The sequence below is a fragment of the Dromaius novaehollandiae genome, chromosome 31 (assembly GCF_036370855.1).
Source record: "Dromaius novaehollandiae isolate bDroNov1 chromosome 31, bDroNov1.hap1, whole genome shotgun sequence".
Lineage (NCBI taxonomy): Eukaryota > Metazoa > Chordata > Aves > Casuariiformes > Dromaiidae > Dromaius > Dromaius novaehollandiae.
Genome location: NC_088129.1, coordinates 1 through 19,968, shown reverse-complemented (window position 1 = coordinate 19,968; position 19,968 = coordinate 1). Strand labels below are relative to the sequence as shown.

The 19,968-nt window shown below is 70.3% G+C and overlaps 1 protein-coding gene across 2 annotated transcripts; it reads left to right on the top strand.

Annotated features, from left to right (window-relative positions):
- The first annotated feature begins 55 nt into the window (after positions 1-55).
- LOC135324081 (TBC1 domain family member 17-like) lies at positions 56-19,424 on the top strand. Of its 2 annotated transcripts, none has more exons than XM_064499532.1 (17): positions 56-183; positions 724-822; positions 1,440-1,502; positions 1,976-2,162; positions 3,791-3,986; positions 6,408-6,489; positions 7,702-7,818; positions 8,221-8,349; positions 9,064-9,167; positions 9,694-9,788; positions 11,344-11,433; positions 12,474-12,574; positions 12,825-12,915; positions 15,961-16,052; positions 16,685-16,846; positions 17,801-17,890; positions 18,432-19,424. In XM_064499532.1, exons 1-17 carry the CDS (start codon positions 163-165, stop codon positions 18,546-18,548), a joined length of 1,836 nt encoding a protein of 611 aa, XP_064355602.1. In that variant the 5' UTR covers positions 56-162; the 3' UTR covers positions 18,549-19,424. The 2 variants fall into 2 exon arrangements, with proteins under 2 accessions (XP_064355602.1, XP_064355601.1); XM_064499531.1 differs by having other exon boundaries at positions 7,690-7,818.
- The last annotated feature ends 544 nt before the right edge of the window (positions 19,425-19,968 follow it).

Below are 19,968 nucleotides of genomic sequence, written 5' to 3'. Positions count from 1 at the left end.
CTCCAACATGGCGGCGCCCGGCCCCGCGCGGGTGACGTCAGCTCGCGACTCCCCCTGCGCGTTCGGCGGCGGCCGGAAGGGGCGGGGCCGCGCGGGACACACCCCCTCCCCTGGCAGGGGGAAGTGACGTCGTGTTTGTTTGCGGAAGCGGCCGGCAGGAGGATGGCGGCGGAGGGGGAGCGGGTGAGGGGGCCGGGGGGGCGGGGCCTCGCGGCGGGGGCGGGGCCGAGGGCGGGGCCCCGTGACCGCGCCGTGACCCCGGTGACCCCCGTGCCCGGTTTCCTGTGACCGTGGCGTGTCGGTGTCCTGTGTCACGTGACCGTGGTGTGGCTGTTGTCTTGGGTCATGTGACGGTAGCCTGCTCGTGGTCCTCTGTCACATGACCGTGGCATGGCCCTGTGTCACGTGATGGTGGCGGGTCCCTGTCTCTGTGTCCCATGGCGGAGGCGTGTCTGTGGTCCTGTGTCACGTGACCGGGGTGTGCCTGTGGCCCTGTGTCATGTGACGGTGGCATGCTCGTGGCCCTGTGTCACGTGACCGCGGCGCGTCCCTGTGTCACGTGACGGTGGCAGGTCCGTGTCTCTGTGTCCCATGACGGAGGCGTGTCCGTGGGCCTGTGTCACGTGACCGTGGCACGTCCGCGGCCCTGTGTCAGGTGGCAGCAGCGTGTCCCTGCCCGTGGCGGTGGCGTGTCGCTGGCGTGACGGCGCGTGTCCCCCGCAGGTGGTCTTCGAGCGGCGGGGCGTGTGCGTGCACACGCGTGTGCGGCGGCCCTGGGCCCCCGAGGCGACGCTCCCCGGCGTGCTGCGCCTCCTCGAGACGGTGCGGGGGCGGGGCCGGGGGGCGGGGCCGGGGGCGGGGCCAGACGGGGGCGGGGCCACATGGGGCAGGGCCGGGGGAGGGGGGCCAAAGGGTGGGGCCGGGCAGGGGGCGGGGCCAGGCCAGGCAGATCCAGAGGGGGTGGGGCCCGAAAGGGGCGGGGCCAGCCAGGGTGGGGCCACACTGGGCGGAGCCAGATGGGGGCGGGGCTGCCCAGGGGGCGGGGCCAAACCGCTCAAGACCAGTTCAGACCAGTGTTTCCCAGTCTGTTGCTGCCTGTACTGGTCAGTGTTTGCTTATATGGGAGTTTATATTGTGCTGTGCTGGTCCAGACTGGTCCCGACTGGTCCATACTGGGCTAAACTGGTTGGCAGAAGTCTTTATTGGTCTGTGCTGGTCCAGACTGATCCGTAGAAGTCTAAACTGGTGGCCACTGGGGTGTACTGGTGGGCACTGGGGTGTACCGGTGGGCACTGGTGGGCACTGGTGGGCACTGGCCGGGGTGTACTGGTGGGCAGTGCTGGGCACTGCTGCACACTGGTCTGTACTGGTGTGTATTGGTGCGTATTGGTGCGCATTGGTGTGTACTGGTCTGTACTGGTCTGTACTGGTGGGTGCAGCCGGGGGCGGCGACGCTGCAGTGGGAGCCCCTGGAGCAGCCGCGGGAGCCGCCCGGCACCATGGTGAGACCCCGACCCCCAACTGCCCCCCCCAGACCCATAACTGCCCCCCAACTGCCCCCCTGGACCCCCAACTGCCCCCCGGACCCATAACTGCCCCCCTGGACCCCCTGCTGCCCCCCCAGACCCATAACTACCCCCCAGCTGCCCCCCTGGAGCCCCAACTGCCCCCCCGGACCCATAACTGCCCCCCAACTGCCCCCCTGGACCCCCAACTGCCCCCCTGCCCCCCAACTGCCCCCCTGACCCCCAGCTGCCCCCTGGGACCCATTACTGCCCCATATCTGCTTCCCTGGGACCTATAGCTGCCCCCAGGGACCCACAACTGCCCCCCCCGGGGCCCATAACTGCCCCATAACTTCCCCCCCCAACCCACAACTGACCCCCGGGACCCATAACTACCCCCCGGGACCCACAGCTGCCCCACAACTGCCCCCCCGACCCACACCTGCCCCCCGGACGTGTCGTTGCCGCAGGCGGGGGCCGGGCGCCCCGAGGAGGAGGAGGAGGAGCAGGAGGCCGAAGACGAGGAGGAGCAGGAGGAGGAGGAGGAGGAGGAGGAGGAGGAGGAGGAGGAGGAGGCCGAAGAGCTCTTCGACCCCGGCTACGAGCCCGACTGGGCCGTGGTCAGCGCCCCCCGGCTGCCCCCGCCCCCCCCCCCCGGTACTGCACACGCCCGGCACACGCGGGACACCGCGCACACGCGCCCACACGCCCGGCACACGCGTGACACCGCGCACACGCGCCCACACGCACCCGCACACGTGGCACACGCATGGGGCACGCACCCACACGCAGCCACGCGCGTGTGACTCATCCACACGCACCCACACGCGTGGCACACGCATGGTGCACGCACCCACACGCAGCCACGCGCGTGTGACACACACCCACATGCACCCACACGCACACACGTGCAGCCACACGCGTGGCACATGCACCCGCACGCACCCGCACGCACCTGCACGCAACCACACGTGTGTGACATGCACCCACACGCACCCACACGCGCCCACATGCACCAACATGCATGGTGCACGCACCCACACGCAGCCACGTGCGTGTGACACACACCCACACGCACCCACACACGTGGCACACGCACCCACACGCACCCACGCGCAGCCACACGCGTGGCACATGCACCTGCACGCACCCGCATGCACCCACATGTGTGTGACATGCACCCACACGCACCCACGTGCGTGACACACACCCACACGCACTCACACGCGTGGCACGCGCACCCACACGCAGCCACGCGCGTGTGACTCGCACCCACACGCACTCACACGCGTGGCACACACACCCATATGCACCCAGATGCGCCTGCACGCACCCACACGCGTGTGACATGCACCCACACGCACCCACGCGCGCCCACACGCACCCACACGCGTGTCACATGCACCCACATGCACCCACACACACCCACACGCACCCCCAGGTGTGGCACACACACCCACACGTACCCACACGCACCCACACGCATGGCACACGCACCCACACGCACCCACGCGCGCCCACACGCAGCCACACGTGTGTCATATGCACCCACATGCACCCACACACACCCACAGGTGTGGCACACGCACCCACACGCACACACACGCACCCACACGCGTGTGACACACATCCACATGCATGCACATGTGTGGCACACGCATGGCGCACGCACCCACACGCACCCACACGCACCCACTAGCATGGCACACGCACCCTCATGCACCCACACGCACCCACACACGTGGCACAGGCACCCACACGCACCCACACGTGTGATGCACGCACCCACACGCACCTGCACGTGTGGCACACGCACCCACGTGTGTGACACGCACCCACACGCACCCCCATGCATGTGACACGCAACCACACACGCCTACATGCGTGGCACACACACCCACACGCATGGCACGTGCATGGCAAGCGCGTGTCACTGGGGACACACACTTGGGCACACGCGTGACACTGGGGACACCTCACACACGCGGGCCCACGCCTGGGCACACTCCGCCCGGCACCAAGACACACGTGACGCTGCACGCGGGGACACGCGTGACCGCCCGGCGCCGCGCCCCCTCCACGCACACGCGCGTCACACGGCCACGCACACGCGACACGGGCGAACACGCACCGGGGGGGGCACAGGGACGCGGGGAGCGGGGGGAGCGATACGCACCTCCCATGCGCGCGACGTGCGTGATATGCGTGTCATACGCGCGTGACACGCACGCGAGGCGCGTGCGACACGCGTGCGACACGCGTGTGACACGCGTGCCCCCCCGCAGCGCCCTCGGGGGGCCCCTGGGGCTTCCGGCTGGGGCTGGGGACGCTGCGGGGGGTGCGGCGGGGCCGCCCGGCCCTGGGCCCCCCCTTCGTGGTGCTGCTGCCCCGCGACGGCCCGTGTCCGCCCGCCCTGCACTTCCCCCGCGGCGGCACCCGCGCCCTGCTGCGCGCCCTGGCCCGCCGCCTGCCCCTCCGCCCGTGAGTACACGCGTGTGCGCGGCGGGACACGCGTGTGCGGGGGCGGGACACGCGTGTTCGGGGGCGGGGGAGCGGGGGGGGACACGGGACGGCGGCACCCGCGCCCTGCTGCGCGCCCTGGCCCGCCGCCTGCCCCTCCGCCCGTGAGTACACGCGTGTGCACGGCGGGACACGCGTGTGCGGGGGTGGGACACGCGTGTTTGGGGGCGGGGGAGCAGGGGGGGACACGGGACGGCGGCACCCGCGCCCTGCTGCGCGCCCTGGCCCGCCGCCTGCCCCTCCGCCCGTGAGTACACGCGTGTGCGCGGCGGGACACGCGTGTGCGGGGGCGGGACACGCGTGTTCGGGGGCGGGGGAGCGGGGGGGGACACGGGACGGCGGCACCCGCGCCCTGCTGCGCGCCCTGGCCCGCCGCCTGCCCCTCCGCCCGTGAGTACACGCGTGTGCACGGCGGGACACGCGTGTGCGGGGGTGGGACACGCGTGTTTGGGGGCGGGGGAGCAGGGGGGGACACGGGACGGCGGCACCCGCGCCCTGCTGCGCGCCCTGGCCCGCCGCCTGCCCCTCTGCCCGTGAGTACACGCGTGTGCGCGGCGGGACACGCGTGTGCGGGGGTGGGACACGCGTGTTTGGGGGCGGGGGAGCGGGGGGGGACACGGGACGGCGGCACCCGCGCCCTGCTGCGCGCCCTGGCCCGCCGCCTGCCCCTCCGCCCGTGAGTACACGCGTGTGCGCGGCGGGACACGCGTGTGTGGGGGTGGGACACGCGTGTGCGGGGGCGGGACACGCGTGTTTGGGGGCGGGGGAGCGGGGGGGGACACGGGACGGCGGCACCCGCGCCCTGCTGCGCGCCCTGGCCCGCCGCCTGCCCCTCCGCCCGTGAGTACACGCGTGTGCGCGGCGGGACACGCGTGTGCGGGGGGGGCCACGGAAGTACACAGGAGTACGTGGGAGCGCACGGGAGCACGTGGGAGCACACGGGTCCCGGGAGGACACGAGGGGACCTGGGGGCACAGGAGGGGACACGGGAGCACACGTGTGTGCACAGCAGCCCGCAAAGGGACACGGGCGCACACGGGAGCACACGGGTCCTGGGAGCACACGGGAGCACGTGGGGGGACACGGGGGGACACGAAGGGACACGAGGGACCACAGGAGCACGTGAAGGGACACGGGAGCTCACGGAGGGACATGAGGGGACATGGGGGGACACAGGGACACACGGGAGCCCATGGGGGGGGACACGAGAGCCCATGAGGGGACATAGGGGGACACGAGGGGACACGGGGGGACACAGGGACACACGGGAGCCCATGAGGGGACACGGGGGGACACAGGGACACACGGGAGCCCATGGGGGGGGACACGGGAGCCCACGAGGGGACATAGGGGGACACGGGGGGACACGAGGGACCGTGGGAGCCCACAGAGGGTCACGGGAGCCCATGGGGGGGGACATGGGAGCCCACGAGGGGACATAGGGGGACACGAGGGGACACGGGGGGACACAGGGACACAGGGACACACAGGAGCACATGGGGGGACACGGGGGGACACGAGGGGACATGGGGGGACACAGGGACACACAGGAGCCCATGGGGGGGGACACGAGAGCCCACGAGGGGACATAGGGGGACACGAGGGGACACGGGGGGACACAGGGACACACAGGAGCCCATGGGGGGGGACACGAGAGCCCACGAGGGGACATAGGGGGACACGAGGGGACACGGGGGGACACAGGGACACACAGGAGCCCATGGGGGGGGACACGGGGGGACACAGGGACACACGGGAGCCCATGGGGGGGGACACGAGAGCCCACGAGGGGACATAGGGGGACACGAGGGGACACGGGGGGACACAGGGACACACAGGAGCCCATGGGGGGACACAGGAGCACATGGGGGGACACGGGGGGACACAGGGACACACGGGAGCCCATGGGGGGGGACACGGGAGCCCACGAGGGGACATGGGGGGACACGGGGGGACATGGGAGCCCACGAGGGACCGTGGGAGCCCACAAAGGGTTACGGGAGCCCATGGCGGGGGACATGGGAGCCCACGAGGGGACATAGGGGGACATGAGGGGACACAGGGGGACACGGGGGGACACAGGGACACACGGGAGCCCATGGGGGGACACAGAAGCACATGAGGGGACACGGGGGGACACGAGGGGACACGGGGGTCACGAGGGGACACGGGGGGGACACAGGAGCACATGGGAACAAGTAAGGGGACACGGGGGGGACACAGGAGCACCTGAGGGGACGGGGGGGGGACATGGGAGCCCATGAGGGGACATAGGGGGACACGGGAGCCCACGGGGGGACACGAGGGGACACGGGAGCCCCCGCACGTGTGTGTGCGTGTGGGGGGGGGGCCCATGCTGAGCCCCCCCCCCCCGGCCCCCAGGTGCCCCCGCGCCCCCCGCCTGCTCCTCGTGGCCCCCCCCGGGACCGAGCCGCAGCTCGACGCCGCCCCCGGCCTCGTCGCCGTGAGTGCCCGGACGCCTGGGCCCCGGGGGGGGGGGGTCCCGGACGCCTGGGCCCTGGGGGGGGGTCCCGGATGCCTGGGCCCTGGGGCGGGGGGGATCCCGGATGCCTGGGCCCCCTGGACGCCTGGGCCCCTTGGTGCTGGGGGGGGTTTCCCGGATGCCTGAGCCCCCCCGGATGCCTGGGCCCCCCGGTGGGGTTGGGGGGGGTGTCCCGGACGCCTGGGCCCCTTGGGGCTGGAGGGGGGGGTGTCCCGGACGCCTGGGCCCCCCCTGGACGCCTGGGCCCCCCGGTGGGGGTGGTGGGGGTGTCCCGGACGCCTGGGCCCCTTGGGGCTGGGAGGGAGGGATGTCCCGGACGCCTGGGCCCCCCCTAGACGCCTGGGCCCCCCGGTGGTGGTGGGGGGGTGTCCCGGACGCCTGGGCCCCTTGGGGCTGGGAGGGGGGGATGTCCCGGATGCCTGGGCCCACTCGGATGCCTGGGCCCCCCGGTGGGGTTGGGGGGGGGTGTCCCGGACGCCTGGGCCCCTTGGGGCTGGAGGGGGGGGTGTCCCGGACGCCTGGGCCCCCCCTGGACGCCTGGGCCCCCCGGTGGGGGTGGTGGGGGTGTCCCGGACGCCTGGGCCCCTTGGGGCTGGGAGGGAGGGATGTCCCGGACGCCTGGGCCCCCCCTAGACGCCTGGGCCCCCCGGTGGTGGGGGGGGGGTGTCCCGGACGCCTGGGCCCCTTGGGGCTGGAGGGGGGGGTGTCCCGGACGCCTGGGCCCCCCCCGGACGCCTGGGCCCCCTGGTGGGGGTGGGGGTGGTGTCCCGGACGCCTGGGCCCCGCTGTGGTGGGGGGGGGTGTCCCGGACGCCTGGGCCCCCCCCAGATGCCTGGGCCCCCCGGTGGGGTTGGGGGGGGGTGTCCCGGACGCCTGGGCCCCTTGGGGCTGGGGGGGGGGTGTCCCGGACGCCTGGGCCCCCCCTGGACGCCTGGGCCCCCCGGTGGGGTTGGGGGGGAGGTGTCCCGGACGCCTGGGCCCCTTGGGGCTGGAGGGGGGGTGTCCCGGACGCCTGGGCCCACTCGGATGCCTGGGCCCCCCGGTGGGGTTGGGGGGGGGTGTCCCGGACGCCTGGGCCCACTCGGATGCCTGGGCCCCCCGGTGGGGTTGGGGGGGGGTGTCCCGGACGCCTGGGCCCCCCCGGACACCTGGGCCCCCCAGCGCCTGCTGCAGGCCCCCTACGCCGCCACGCTGGGGGGGCTCTCGCGCGTGAGCCGCCTGCTGGGGGCGCCGCGAGGCCCCGCCCCCGCCGAGGAGGAGGCGGAGCCGCCCTTCGAGGTCATCGCCTGCGTGAGTGGGGCGGGGCCTGGAGGGGAGGGCGGGGCCTGGAGGGGAGGGGTGGGGCCAAGGCGGGGGGAAGAGGTGAGGGGGTGGGGCCAGGCAGGAGGGGGCGGGGCTGGAAGGAGGAGGTGGGGCTTGGTGGGGAGGGCGGGGCCTGGCAGGAGGGGGCGGGGCTTCGCAGGGGAGGGGCCAAGGCAGAGGGGGGAAGAGGTGAGGGGGTGGGGCCAGGCAGGAGGGGGCGGGGCTGAAAGGTGCAGGGGCGGGGCCACAGAAGGGGTGGGGTCATATAGGGGGCGGGGCCAGGCTGGGCTCCAGGCAGGGGGTGGGGCCTAGGCAAGGGGGTGTGGCCAGGCAGGAGCTGGGGGCGTGTCTCCGGGCAGGGGGCGGGGCCTGACAGGCTCCGCCCCCCAGGTGCGGCTGGGGCCGCGGCCCCACCCCCCGCGGGGGCCCCCGGTGACGGAGGCGGAGTGGGGGCGGAGCTGCGACGCCGAGGGGCGAATCAGGGACCCCGAGGGGCTGCGCTGGCGCCTCTTCCGCGGGGTGAGGGGGCGGGGCCAGGGGGCGGGGCCGCACGGGGGGAGGGGCTGCCGGCTGGGGGCGGGGCCACTGAGGGGTCCCGGGGGGCTGGGAGTGGGCGGGGCTGAGGGTGAAGGGCAGGGCCAGCTGGGCGTGGGGGCGTGGCCACGTGCAGGCAGGAGCAGGTGGGCGGGGCCTCCCCAAGGGGCTGCCAGGGGGCGGGGCTAGGGGAAAGGACACCACCCCAGATGGGCGGGGCCACATGCAGGGAGGGTGTGGCCACGCTTAAAGGGGCTATGGCCATGTTGCTATGGGTGGGGCCAAATGCGGGGGGCGTGGCCACACTTAAAGGGGCTATGGCTATGTTATGGGTGGGGCCACATGCGGGGGTGGGGCCACACTTAAAGGGGGGGTGACCCTGTTGCTATGGGTGGAGCCATGTGGGAGGGGTGTGGCTACACTTAAAGGGGCTGTTACCATGTTGCTATGGGCAGGGCCACATGTAGGGGGCGTGGCCACACTTAAAGGGGCTATGACCATGTTGCTGTGGGTGGGGCCACATGTGAGGGGCGGGGCCACGCTTAAAGGAGCTATGCACATGTTATGGGTGGGGCCACATGTGGGGGCGGGGTTACACTTAAAGGGGCTATGGCCCTGCTCCTGTGGGCGGGGCTCTGAGCAACGGGGCGGGGCCTGGCGGGGTGGGCGGGGCCTGAGGCGGTGCCCGCCCCCCGGCAGGGGCTGAGCCCCGAGGCGCGGCGGCAGGGCTGGTGCCGCCTGCTAGGCCTGCGGCCGTGGGGCTGCGGCGACGGCGAGGAGCCGGCCCGGGCCCGGCAGCGCCGGTGAGCACACGCGTGTGCGAGCTGCGTGAGGGGACACGGCACAGGGAGACACGCGTGAACACGCGTGTGCTTGCGGTGCCCCATGGTGTGGGGGGGTTGAGGGGGTCTGGCCTGGTTTGGGGGGCTTGGGGGGGTCGTTTGGGGGGGGTTAGGGGGATTTGGGGGCTTCTGGGGCTTTTGGGGTGGTTTGGAAGGAGTCAGGGTGGGTTGGGGGTGGTTTTGGGGTGATTTAGGCATTTCTGCAGAGTTTGAGGGTGGTTTTGAGGGGTTTAGGCCTGTTTGGGGCTTGGCAGGGATTTGGGGGGCCATTTTGAGGGCGTTTAGGGGGATTGGGGTGGTCGGGACCGACCCTGGGGCAGTTTGGGGGCGATTTGGGGGAGAGCAGAGTACTTTAGGGCAGTTTCTGGGGTTTTGGGGTGGTTTGGGGGGTCGGGGGGGTCCGCAGGGGTTTCGGGGGGGTTTCCGGGGGTTTCGGGGGGCTTTTGGGGGCGTTTCGGGGGCTTTTGGGGTGACGGCGCTGCGGCAGGGCCGACTACGCCCGCATGAAGCTGCAGTGGCGCTCGCTGAGCCCCGGGCAGGAGCGACGCAACCGGCCGCTGCGGTGCTACCGCCGCCGCCTCGGTGAGCCCCACGGCCGCCCCACGGCTGCCCCATAACCCGCCCCACGGACCCCCAAACTGCCCCACGGCCACCCCACGGAGCCCGGGCTGCCCCCCAGCTGCCCCCCAGCCACCCCATGGACCCCCCAACTGCCCCATGGCCAGCACACAGACCCCCAGCTGCCCCACAGCCACCCCACACTGCCCCATGGACTCCCACACTGCCCCATGGCTGCCCCACAAGTGCCCAAACTACCCCAAAGACCCCCATGACTGCCCCACAGCCACCCCACAGGCCCCCGACTGGCCCTCAGCTGCCCCACAGCCACCCCACACTGCCCCACAGACCCCCACACTGCCCCACAGCCACCCCACCGACCCCCGACTGGCCCTCAACTGCCCCACAGCCACCCCACGCTGTCCCACGGACCCCCAAACTGCCCCATGGCTGCCCCACAAGTGCCCAAACTACCTCAAAGACCCCCATGACTGCCCCGCAGCCACCCCAGGGACCCCAAGCTGCCCCACAGCTGCCCCACAGACACACAAACTGCCCCACGGCCACCCCAGGGACCCCCCCCCACTGCCCCACTGCTGTCTCAGGGACCCCAAACTGCCCCACAGCCACCCCAAACTGCCCCATGACCACCCCAGGGACCCCCACACTGCCCCATGGCTGCCCCACAGCTGCCCCATGGCCCCCCTGAACTGCCCCACAGCTGCCCTAGGGACCCCCACATTGCCCCACAGCCCCCCCAGGGACCCCAAACTGCCCCATAACTGCCCCAAAATGCCCCACGACCACCCCAGGGACCCCCACACTGCCCCATGGCCACCCCACAGCTGCCCCACGGCCACCTGAACTGCCCCACAGCCGCCCCAGGGACCCCAAACTGCCCCATGGCAACCTGAACTGCCCCACAGCTGCCCCATGGCCACCTGAACTGCCCCACAGCTGCCCTAGGGACCCCCAAATTGCCCCACAGCCCCCCCAGGGACCCCAAACTGCCCCACAACTGCCCCAAAATGCCCCACGACCACCCCAGGGACCCCCACACTGCCCCATGGCCACCCCACAGCTGCCCCACGGCCACCTGAACTGCCCCACAGCCGCCCCAGGGATCCCCAAACTGCCCCATGGCCACCTGAACTGCCCCACAGCTGCCCCACGGCCCCCTGAACTGCCCCATGGCCACCCCAGGGACCCCTAACTGCCCCATAACTGCCCCAAACTGCCCCACGACCACCCCAGGGACCCCCACACTGCCCCATGGCCACCCCACAGCTGCCCCACAGGCCCCCAGGGACCCCAAACTGCCCCACAGCCACCCTGTCACCCTCCTGAGCTGCCCCGCAGCCACCCCACAGCTGCCCCACGGACCCTGCAACCGCCCCATGGCTACCCCAGGGACCCCGCAGTGCCCCACAGCCAGCCCATGGCCCAGTGCGGGACCCCTGCCCATTGGGGGGGGGGGGGGGACGTGGCATGTGCCAGGCATGTGCCAGGCGTGTGCGAGGCGTGTGCCAGGCGTGCCCCAGGCGTGCCGCCCCGCTGACGGTGCCGTGGGTCGCCCCAGAGCGCGACGTGGCCCGGGGGGCCGCCGGCCCCGCGCGGGTGCTGCTCCACGACATCCTCATGACCTACTGCATGTACAACTTCGACCTGGGTGCGCTGGGGGGGGGGTCCTGGGGGGGTCTGAGGGGGTCAGTGGGGGTCTGGGGGTGTCCTGAGGGTCTAGGGAGTCCCTTGGGGGGGTCCTGGAGGTCTGGGGGGGCTTCTGGGGGTCTGGGGAGCCCCTTGGGGGGGTCCTGGGGGTCTGGGGGGGCTTCTGGGGGTCTGGGGAGTCCCTTGGGGGGGGTCCTGGAGGTCTGGGGGGGGCTTCTGGGGGTCTGGGGAGCCCCTTGGGGGGGTCCTGGGGGTCTGGGGGGGCTTCTGGCGGTCTGGGGAGTCCCTTGGGGGGGTCCTGGGGGTCTGGGGGGGCTTCTGGGGGTCTGGGGAGTCCCTTGGGGGGGTCCTGGAGGTCTGGGGGGGGCTTCTGGGGGTCTGGGGAGCCCCTTGGGGGGGTCCTGGGGGTCTGGGGGGGCTTCTGGGGGTCTGGGGAGTCCCTTGGGGGGGTCCTGGAGGTCTGGGGGGGGCTTCTGGGGGTCTGGGGAGCCCCTTGGGGGGGTCCTGGGGGTCTGGGGGGGCTTCTGGGGGTCTGGGGAGCCCCTTGGGGGGGTCCTGGGGGTCTGGGGGGGCTTCTGGGGGTCTGGGGAGCCCCTTGGGGGGGTCCTGGGGGTCTGGGGGGCTTCTGGGGGTCTGGGGAGCCCCTTGGGGGGGTCCTGGGGGTCTGGGGGGGCTTCTGGGGGTCTGGGGAGTCCTTTGGGGGTGTCCTGGGGGTCTGGGGGGGGTCCTGGGGGTCTGGGGAGTCCCTTGGAGGAGTCCTGGGGGTCTAGGAGGTCCATGGGGGGGTTCCTTGGGGGCATGGGGGGCACCTGGGGGCCTGGGGGTCCCGGGGGGGGGCCTTGGGGGTCTGGGAGGGTCTCTGGAGGTCTGGGGGGGGTCCTGGCAGGGTTGGGAGGGTTTAGGGGTCCTGGGGGGGTTAGGAGGGTTTGGGGGTCCCAGGGGGGCTCTGGGGGTCCCGGGGAGGGTCCTGGCAGGGTTGGAAGGTTTTGGGGGTCCCGGGGGGGCTCTGGGGGTCCCCACTGACCCCCGCGGCCCCCCCAGGCTACGTGGGGGGCATGAGCGAGCTGCTGGCACCGCTGCTGCCCGTGTTCCCCGAGGAGGCCGAGGCGTTCTGGGCCTTCTGCGGCGTCATGGAGCTGGCGGTGAGCGGGGGGGCCCCCAAATTGGGGGGGGGGAGAAAGAGAGACCCCCCCAAATGGTTCTGGGGGGGCTTTGGGGAGTTTTGGGACGTTTCGGGGGGATTTGGGAGGTTTTGAGGGTGGAGGTTCAGTGTTTTGGGGGGGCTTTGGGTTGGTTTTGGGGGGCTTGGGTGGTTATGGGGGTGCCCAGGGGGGTTTTGGGGGGGACATTGGGGTGTTTTTGGGGTCCCCACCCGCTGCCCCCCCCCCCCAGGGCGGCGCCTTCGCGGGGAGCCGGGAGCAGCTCACGGAGCCACTGGGGCAGCTGCTGCGGGTGCTGGACCCCCCCCTCTGCGACCGCCTGGGTAAGGACCCCCGACCCCCCCCAGACCCCCCACGAACCCCCAGGACGGAGCACAGAGCCCGTAGGAGCCCATAGAGACCCACAGAAGCCTGTAAGAGCCCGTAGACACCCGTACGAGCCCATATGACCCCGTAGAGACCTATATGAGCTCGTACGAGCCCGTAGGGACCCATGCGAGCCCGTAGGGACCCATATGAGCCTGTAGGGACCCATGCGAGCCCGTAGGGACCCATACGAGCCCATAAGGACCCATATGAGCCTGTAGGGACCCATGTGAGCCCGTAGGGACCCATACGAGCCCGTAGAGACCCATGTGAGCCCGTAGGGACCCATACGAGCCCGTAGGGACCCATACGAGCCCGTAGAGACCCATGCGAGCCCGTAGGGACCCATGTGAGCCCGTAGGGACCCATACGAGCCCGTAGAGACCCATGCGAGCCCGTAGGGACCCATGTGAGCCCGTAGGGACCCATGTGAGCCCGTAGGGACCCATATGAGCCCGTAGAGACCCATGCGAGCCCGTAGGGACCCATGCGAGCCCGTAGGGACCCATGCGAGCCCATAGAGACCCATGTGAGCCCGTAGGGACCCATGTGAGCCCGTAGGGACCCATACGAGCCCGTAGAGACCCATGCGAGCCCGTAGAGACCCATGCGAGCCCGTAGGGACCCATGCGAGCCCGTAGGGACCCATACGAGCCCGTAGAGACCCATGCGAGCCCGTAGGGACCCATGCGAGCCCGTAGGGACCCATGCGAGCCCATAGAGACCCATGTGAGCCCGTAGGGACCCATGCGAGCCCGTAGGGACCCATGTGAGCCCGTAGGGACCCATGCGAGCCCGTAGAGACCCATGTGAGCCCGTAGGGACCCATGTGAGCCCGTAGGGACCCATGCGAGCCCGTAGGGACCCATGTGAGCCCGTAGGGACCCATGCGAGCCCGTAGGGACCCATACAAGCCCGTAGAGACCCATGTGAACCTGTAGGGACCCATGTGAGCCCGTAGGGACCCATGTGAGCCCGTAGGGACCCATACAAGCCCGTAGGGACCCATACAAGCCCGTAGGGACCCATGTGAGCCCGTAGGGACCCATGTGAGCCCATAGGGACCCATGTGAGCCCATAGGGACCCATGTGAGCCCGTCGGGACCCATGCGAGCCCATAGAGACCCATACAAGCCTGTAGGGACCCATGCGAGCCCGTAGGGACCCATGCGAGCCCGTAGAGACCCATGTGAGCCCGTAGGGACCCATGTGAGCCCGTAGAGACCCATGTGAGCCCGTAGGGACCCATGTGAGCCCGTAGAGACCCATGTGAGCCCGTAGGGACCCCTACGAGCCCGTAGAGACCCATGTGAGCCCGTAGAGACCCATGCGAGCCCGTAGGGACCCATGCGAGCCCATAGAGACCCATGTGAGCCCGTAGGGACCCATGTGAGCCCGTAGGGACCCATGCGAGCCCGTAGAGACCCATGCGAGCCCGTAGGGACCCATGCGAGCCCGTAGGGACCCAAACGAGCCCGTAGAGACCCATGTGAGCCCGTAGGGACCCATGCGAGCCCGTAGAGACCCATGTGAGCCCGTAGAGACCCATGTGAGCCCGTAGGGACCCATGCGAGCCCGTAGAGACCCATACGAGCCCGTAGGGACCCACGTGAGCCCGTAGGGACCCATGCGAGCCCGTAGGGACCCATACGAGCCCGTAGGGACCCACGTGAGCCCGTAGAGACCCATACGAGCCCGTAGAGACCCATACAAGCCCGTACACACCCAGAGAATCCTATACGAGCTCATACAAGCCCGTAAATACTTATGTGACCCCATAGAATCCCATATGAGCCTCTACGAGGCCGTATGAGCCCGTGGGAGCCCATAGAGGCCCACGCAAGTCCATACGAGCCGTTAGAGGCCCATACAAGCCCGTACGAGCCCATAGAGTCCTATACGAGCGCATACGAGCCCACAGACACCCACACCAGCCCGTATGGGCTCCTAGAGGCCCATAGAAGCCCTACAAGCACATACGAGCCCGTATGAGCCCATAGAGCCCCGTATGAGCCGACGGGAACCCGCAGAGGTCTGCACAAGCCCACATGCGCTTGTAGAGGCCTGTAGGAACCCGTACGAGTCCCCAGAGACCCACGCAAGTCCATATGAGCCCACAGAGGCCTGTACGGAGCCCGCGTGAACCAATACGAGCCTGCAGAGACCCATGTGAGCCCACGCGAGCTTATATGAGCCCGTAGGAGCCACCACGAGCCCATGCGAGCCCGTGGAACCCTGTACAAGCCCGTACGAGCCCGTAGAGCCCCGCACGAGCCCGTATGAGCCAATACGAGCCCGTAGAGGCCGGCATAACTGCGTAGGAGCCCATAGGAGCCCCCCAAGACCCATGTGAGGCCTGCACGAGCCCGTAGAGGCTCGCACGAGGCCACGCAAGCCTGCGCGGGGCTGTACGGGCTCGTACGGGTTTGTGCGAGCTCATACGGGCCTCCGCGCGCCTATAGAGTCCCATACGAGCGTGTACGAGCTTGCATCAGCCCATACGACCCCGCGGAGGGCCGTACAAGCCTGTAGGGTCCCCTGCGAGCGTGTACGAGCCCATAGAGGCCCATATGAGGTCGTAGAGGCCCGCCCGCGCCCATAGGACCCCGTAGAGTCTCTTATATAAGGCTATACGGACCTGCAGAGACCCATGTGAACCCGTACACGCACATAGGGACTTGCACGAGCCCGTACGAGCCCGTAGGGGCCCCCACGCAGCCGTATGAGCCCGTACGAGTCCACACGAGCCCGTAGCGGCCCATACGCCCCTGTAGGGTCCCGTAGTGGCCCGTAGGAGCCCATAGGAGCCTGTATAGGCCCCCATGACCCCCCCCAGCCCTCAGGAGCCCATATAGGGCCCTCAGGAGCCCATAGAGCCCTGTATGAGCCCATATGAGCCCGTAGCAGCCCATAGAGCCCCCCCCCGGCCCTGGTCCCGCCCCCTCCGTGGCCCCGCCCCCTCACAGCCCCCCCTCACGTCCTCCCCCCCCCCCCCCCCGCAGCCCCCCGGGGGTCGAGGGGCCTCTGCCGGCGCCTGCTGCAGCTCCGCTACCGGCCCCCCCTCGACCTCGGGGGGGTCCAGCGGCTCTGGGAGGTACCGGGGGCACCGGGGCCGGGGGGGGGGGGCACTGGGGATCGGGGGGACGTAGGGATGGGGGGGGCACCGGGGACTTGAGAGGGGGACACTGGGGACCGGGGGGACATGGAGACGGGGGGGGGGGACACTGGGGATGGAGGGAACATGGGGGACACCAGGGACATGGGTGGGGCACGGGGATGGGGGGGGACACAGGGGACTGGGGGGACATTGGGGATGGAGGGAACATGGGGGACACCAGGGACATGGGGGGGGCACGGGGATGGGGGGGGCACAGGGGACTGGGGGGACATGGGGGGACATTGGGATGGAGGGAACATGGGGGACACCAGGGACATGAGGGGGGGACACAGGGGACCGGGGGGAACATGGAGGGACATGGAGGGGACACTGGGATGGGGGGGACATGGAGAACACCAGGGACATGGGGGGGACACAGGGGATGGGGGGGAACGTGGGGGGGGGGACACTGGGGACAGGGGGGACATGGGGACGGGGGGGGGGACATGGCGGACACCGGAGGGGGGACAGGGACACACCGGGGGGGGGACACAGGGACACAGGGACACACCGGGGGGACAGGGACACAGGGACACACGGGGGGGGTCCCCACCTGTCCCCCCCCCCAGGTGCTGTGGACGGGGCTGCCCTGCCCCAACTTCCAGCTGCTGGTGGCCTGCGGGGTGCTGGAGGCCGCCGGTGCCCCCCCGCCCGGGGACCCCCCCGGGGACAGCGGGGACGACAGGGACAGCGGGGACACGGACAGTGACGGGGACACGGACAAGGACGAGGTGGGGACACGAGGGGCCGCTGCACCCCAGGGAGAGGGAGAGCCTCGAGGGGGGGACACGGGGACAGGGTGGGGGTGGCATTGGGGACATGGGGACGGGGTTGGGGACATGGGGGCAGGTTGGGGACACGGGGAGGGGTTGGGGACACGGGGAGGGGTTGGGGACACGGGGACGGGTTGGTGATGGCATTGGGGACATGGGGATGGGTTGGGGACACGGGGATGGGGTTGGGGGTGGCATTGGGGACATGGGGATGAGGATGGTACTGGGGACACGGGGACAGGTTGGGGACATGGGGACGGGTTGGGGACATGGGGACGGGTTGGTGATGGCATTGGGGACATGGGGATGGGTTGGGGACACGGGGAGGGGTTGGGGACATGGGGAGGAGTTGGGGACAGCATTGGGGACACGGGGATGGGGTTGGGGACATGGGGACGGGCCAGGGACACGGGGACGGGGCTGCGGGTGGCATTGGGGACACAGGGACTGGGTTGGGGACGGGGGAGGGGAATGGGGGTGGCGTTGGGGACATGGGGACAGCATCAGGGACAGATTGGGAACATGGGGATGGCACTGGGGACACGGGGAGGCGTCGGGGACGGGGACACGGGGAGGGGTTGGGGACACAGGAACTGGGTCGGGGACACGGTGGCATTGGGGACACAGGGACGGGATTGGGGACGGCGTTGGGGCCATGGGGATGTGATTGGGGACACGGGGAGGGGCTGGGGTGGCACTGGGGACACAGGGAGGGGACACGGGGAGGGGTTGGGGACACAGGAACTGGGTCGGGGACATGGTGGCACTGGGGACATGGGGACAGGTTGGGGACACAGGGACGGGATTGGGGACGGCGTTGGGGCCACGGGGATGTGACTGGGGACACGGGGAGGGGACACGGGGCGGGGTGGGGGCCGGGGCCGGCTGGGGGGGTGACGCCGCGGTCCCCAGGGCCCCCCCGCGCGGTGGCCGCGGCTGGAGGCCGACGCGGTGCTGAGCCGGGCCGAGGGGCTCTACTGGCAGCTGGCTGCTGCCGCCACCGTGAGTGACCCCCCCCCGGGGACCCCCCCGAAACTGCCCCCCCCGGGGATCCCCCCAAAACTGCCCCCCCCAAACGGGACCCCCCCCCGAAATTGCCCCCCCCCCCCCGGGGACCCACCTGGGACCCCTCCCAAAACTGCCCCCCCCCAGGGACCTCCCCAAAACTGCCTTCCCCAAACTGCCCCCCCCCCGGGGACCCTCCCCCCAAAACTGCCCCCCCCCCGGGGACCCCCCCCCAAACCACCCCCCGTGGGGACCCCCCCCAAACTTGCCCCTCCCAACCCCCCCCCCAAACTGGCCCCCTGGGGACCCCCCCCCCAAAACTGCCCCTTCCAAACTGCCCCCCGAAACTGCCCCTCCCCCCAAACTGCCCTCCCAACTGCCCCCCCAAGGGGGACCCCCCCAAAACTGCCCCCCCAAACCTGCCCCCCCAAACTACCCCCCCAAATCCGGCCCCCCCCCAACTGCACCCCCTGTGGGACCCCTCCGAAACTGCCCCCCCCGAATCTGCCCCCCCCCCGACGGGTCTTTCTGCCCCCAGGAGCTGCCCCCGGCGGTGCAGGAGCTGCTGGGCCTGGGGGGGCCCCTCAAGCGGCCCCCCCGGACGCCTGGGCCCCCCCGGACCCGGGGCCCCCTGGGAGCCGCCGCCACCAACTGAGGACGCCGGGGCCCCCTCGGGCTGACGGGAGGGGCGCCCGGACGCCTGGGCCCCCCCCGGATGCCTGCCCCCCCCCAGTGCAGGAAACCCCCCCCAAAACCAGTCCAGACACCCCGAAACCAGTGTGAACCCTGCTCAGACCAGTACAGACACCCCAAAACCAGTACAAGCATCCCGAAAACAGTCCAGACACCCTGGAACCAGTACAGACACTTCAAAACCAGTATGAACCCTCCCCAGACCAGTACGGACACCCTAAAACCAGTATAGAGACCCCCCAAACCAGTATGAGCCCTCCCCAGACCAGTACGGACACCCTAAAACCAGTACAGAGACCCCCAAACCAGTATGAGCCCTCCCAAACCAGTACAGGCCTCTCTAAACCAGTACAGAGATGCCGCCCCCCCCCCCCCCCAAACCAGTATGAACCATCCCCAGACCAGTACAGGTCCTCTAAACCAGTACAGATGTCCCAAACCAGTATAAATGCTCCCCAGACCAGTACACCCCCCCCCCCAACCAGCCCCTCCCCCTGTCCCAGTTCGCCACAGTGCGGCCCAGAAAAAAACGAGGCCAAAACCCCCAAAATAGAGCAAAAACTGCGCAATCGCCCCCCCCCCCGGACACCTGGGCCCTTCCCCCTCCCCCCCGACCTAATTAGCGCCGGGGGCTAACGAACACCAGGCCCAATTAGCGCTGGGGCCTAAAGAACCTCGGCCTTAATTGGGGGGGGGAGGTGACTGAGCCCCCCCAAAGGCGTAAAAATAGAAGGAAATGAAATAAAACGGAGTAAAAATGGAATAAATTGAAATGAAACGAAATAAAACGAAATGAAATAGATTAAAATAAAGGCGCTAAATGAGGTAAAACTCACGACTTTGGCGGTTTCCAGCTCGCTTTATTGCCGCGGCGCCGCTCGTTAAGCCGCGGCGCTAACGAACCCCCCCCCCTTCCCCCCCCCCCGCAAAAAGAGCGCTGCCGCCCCTCCCCCACCCCCGGGGGGGCCCCCCGAAAAGTTTGGCACTGCCCCCCCCTTCCTGAGTCAGAGACCCCCCCCCGCCCCCCTGAAAAGGGGGGGCCCCTCCCCCCCCCGCCCCCACCCCGGCCATTTTGGGGGGGGGAATTGCACCAATCCCAGGTTATATTACTACGGTTATTAAAGGGGGGGGTTAATTAATAATTATTAATGAGGCGTTAATAATTAGTAATTAAGGGGGGGGAGGGGTAGCTCGTTCCAGCACAGCCCGGGATGGGGGGGGGGGAGGCGGAAAGGGCCCCCCCGAAACATGCAGCTTCCCGGGGGGGGGGGGGGATGCAATTAGGCCTCATTTGCATAGGAATCGTTGCATAAAGCTCCCGGGGGGGGGTTGGGCTGGGGGGGGGAGGGGGGGTCCCCCAACCATTGCATAATGCTCACAGC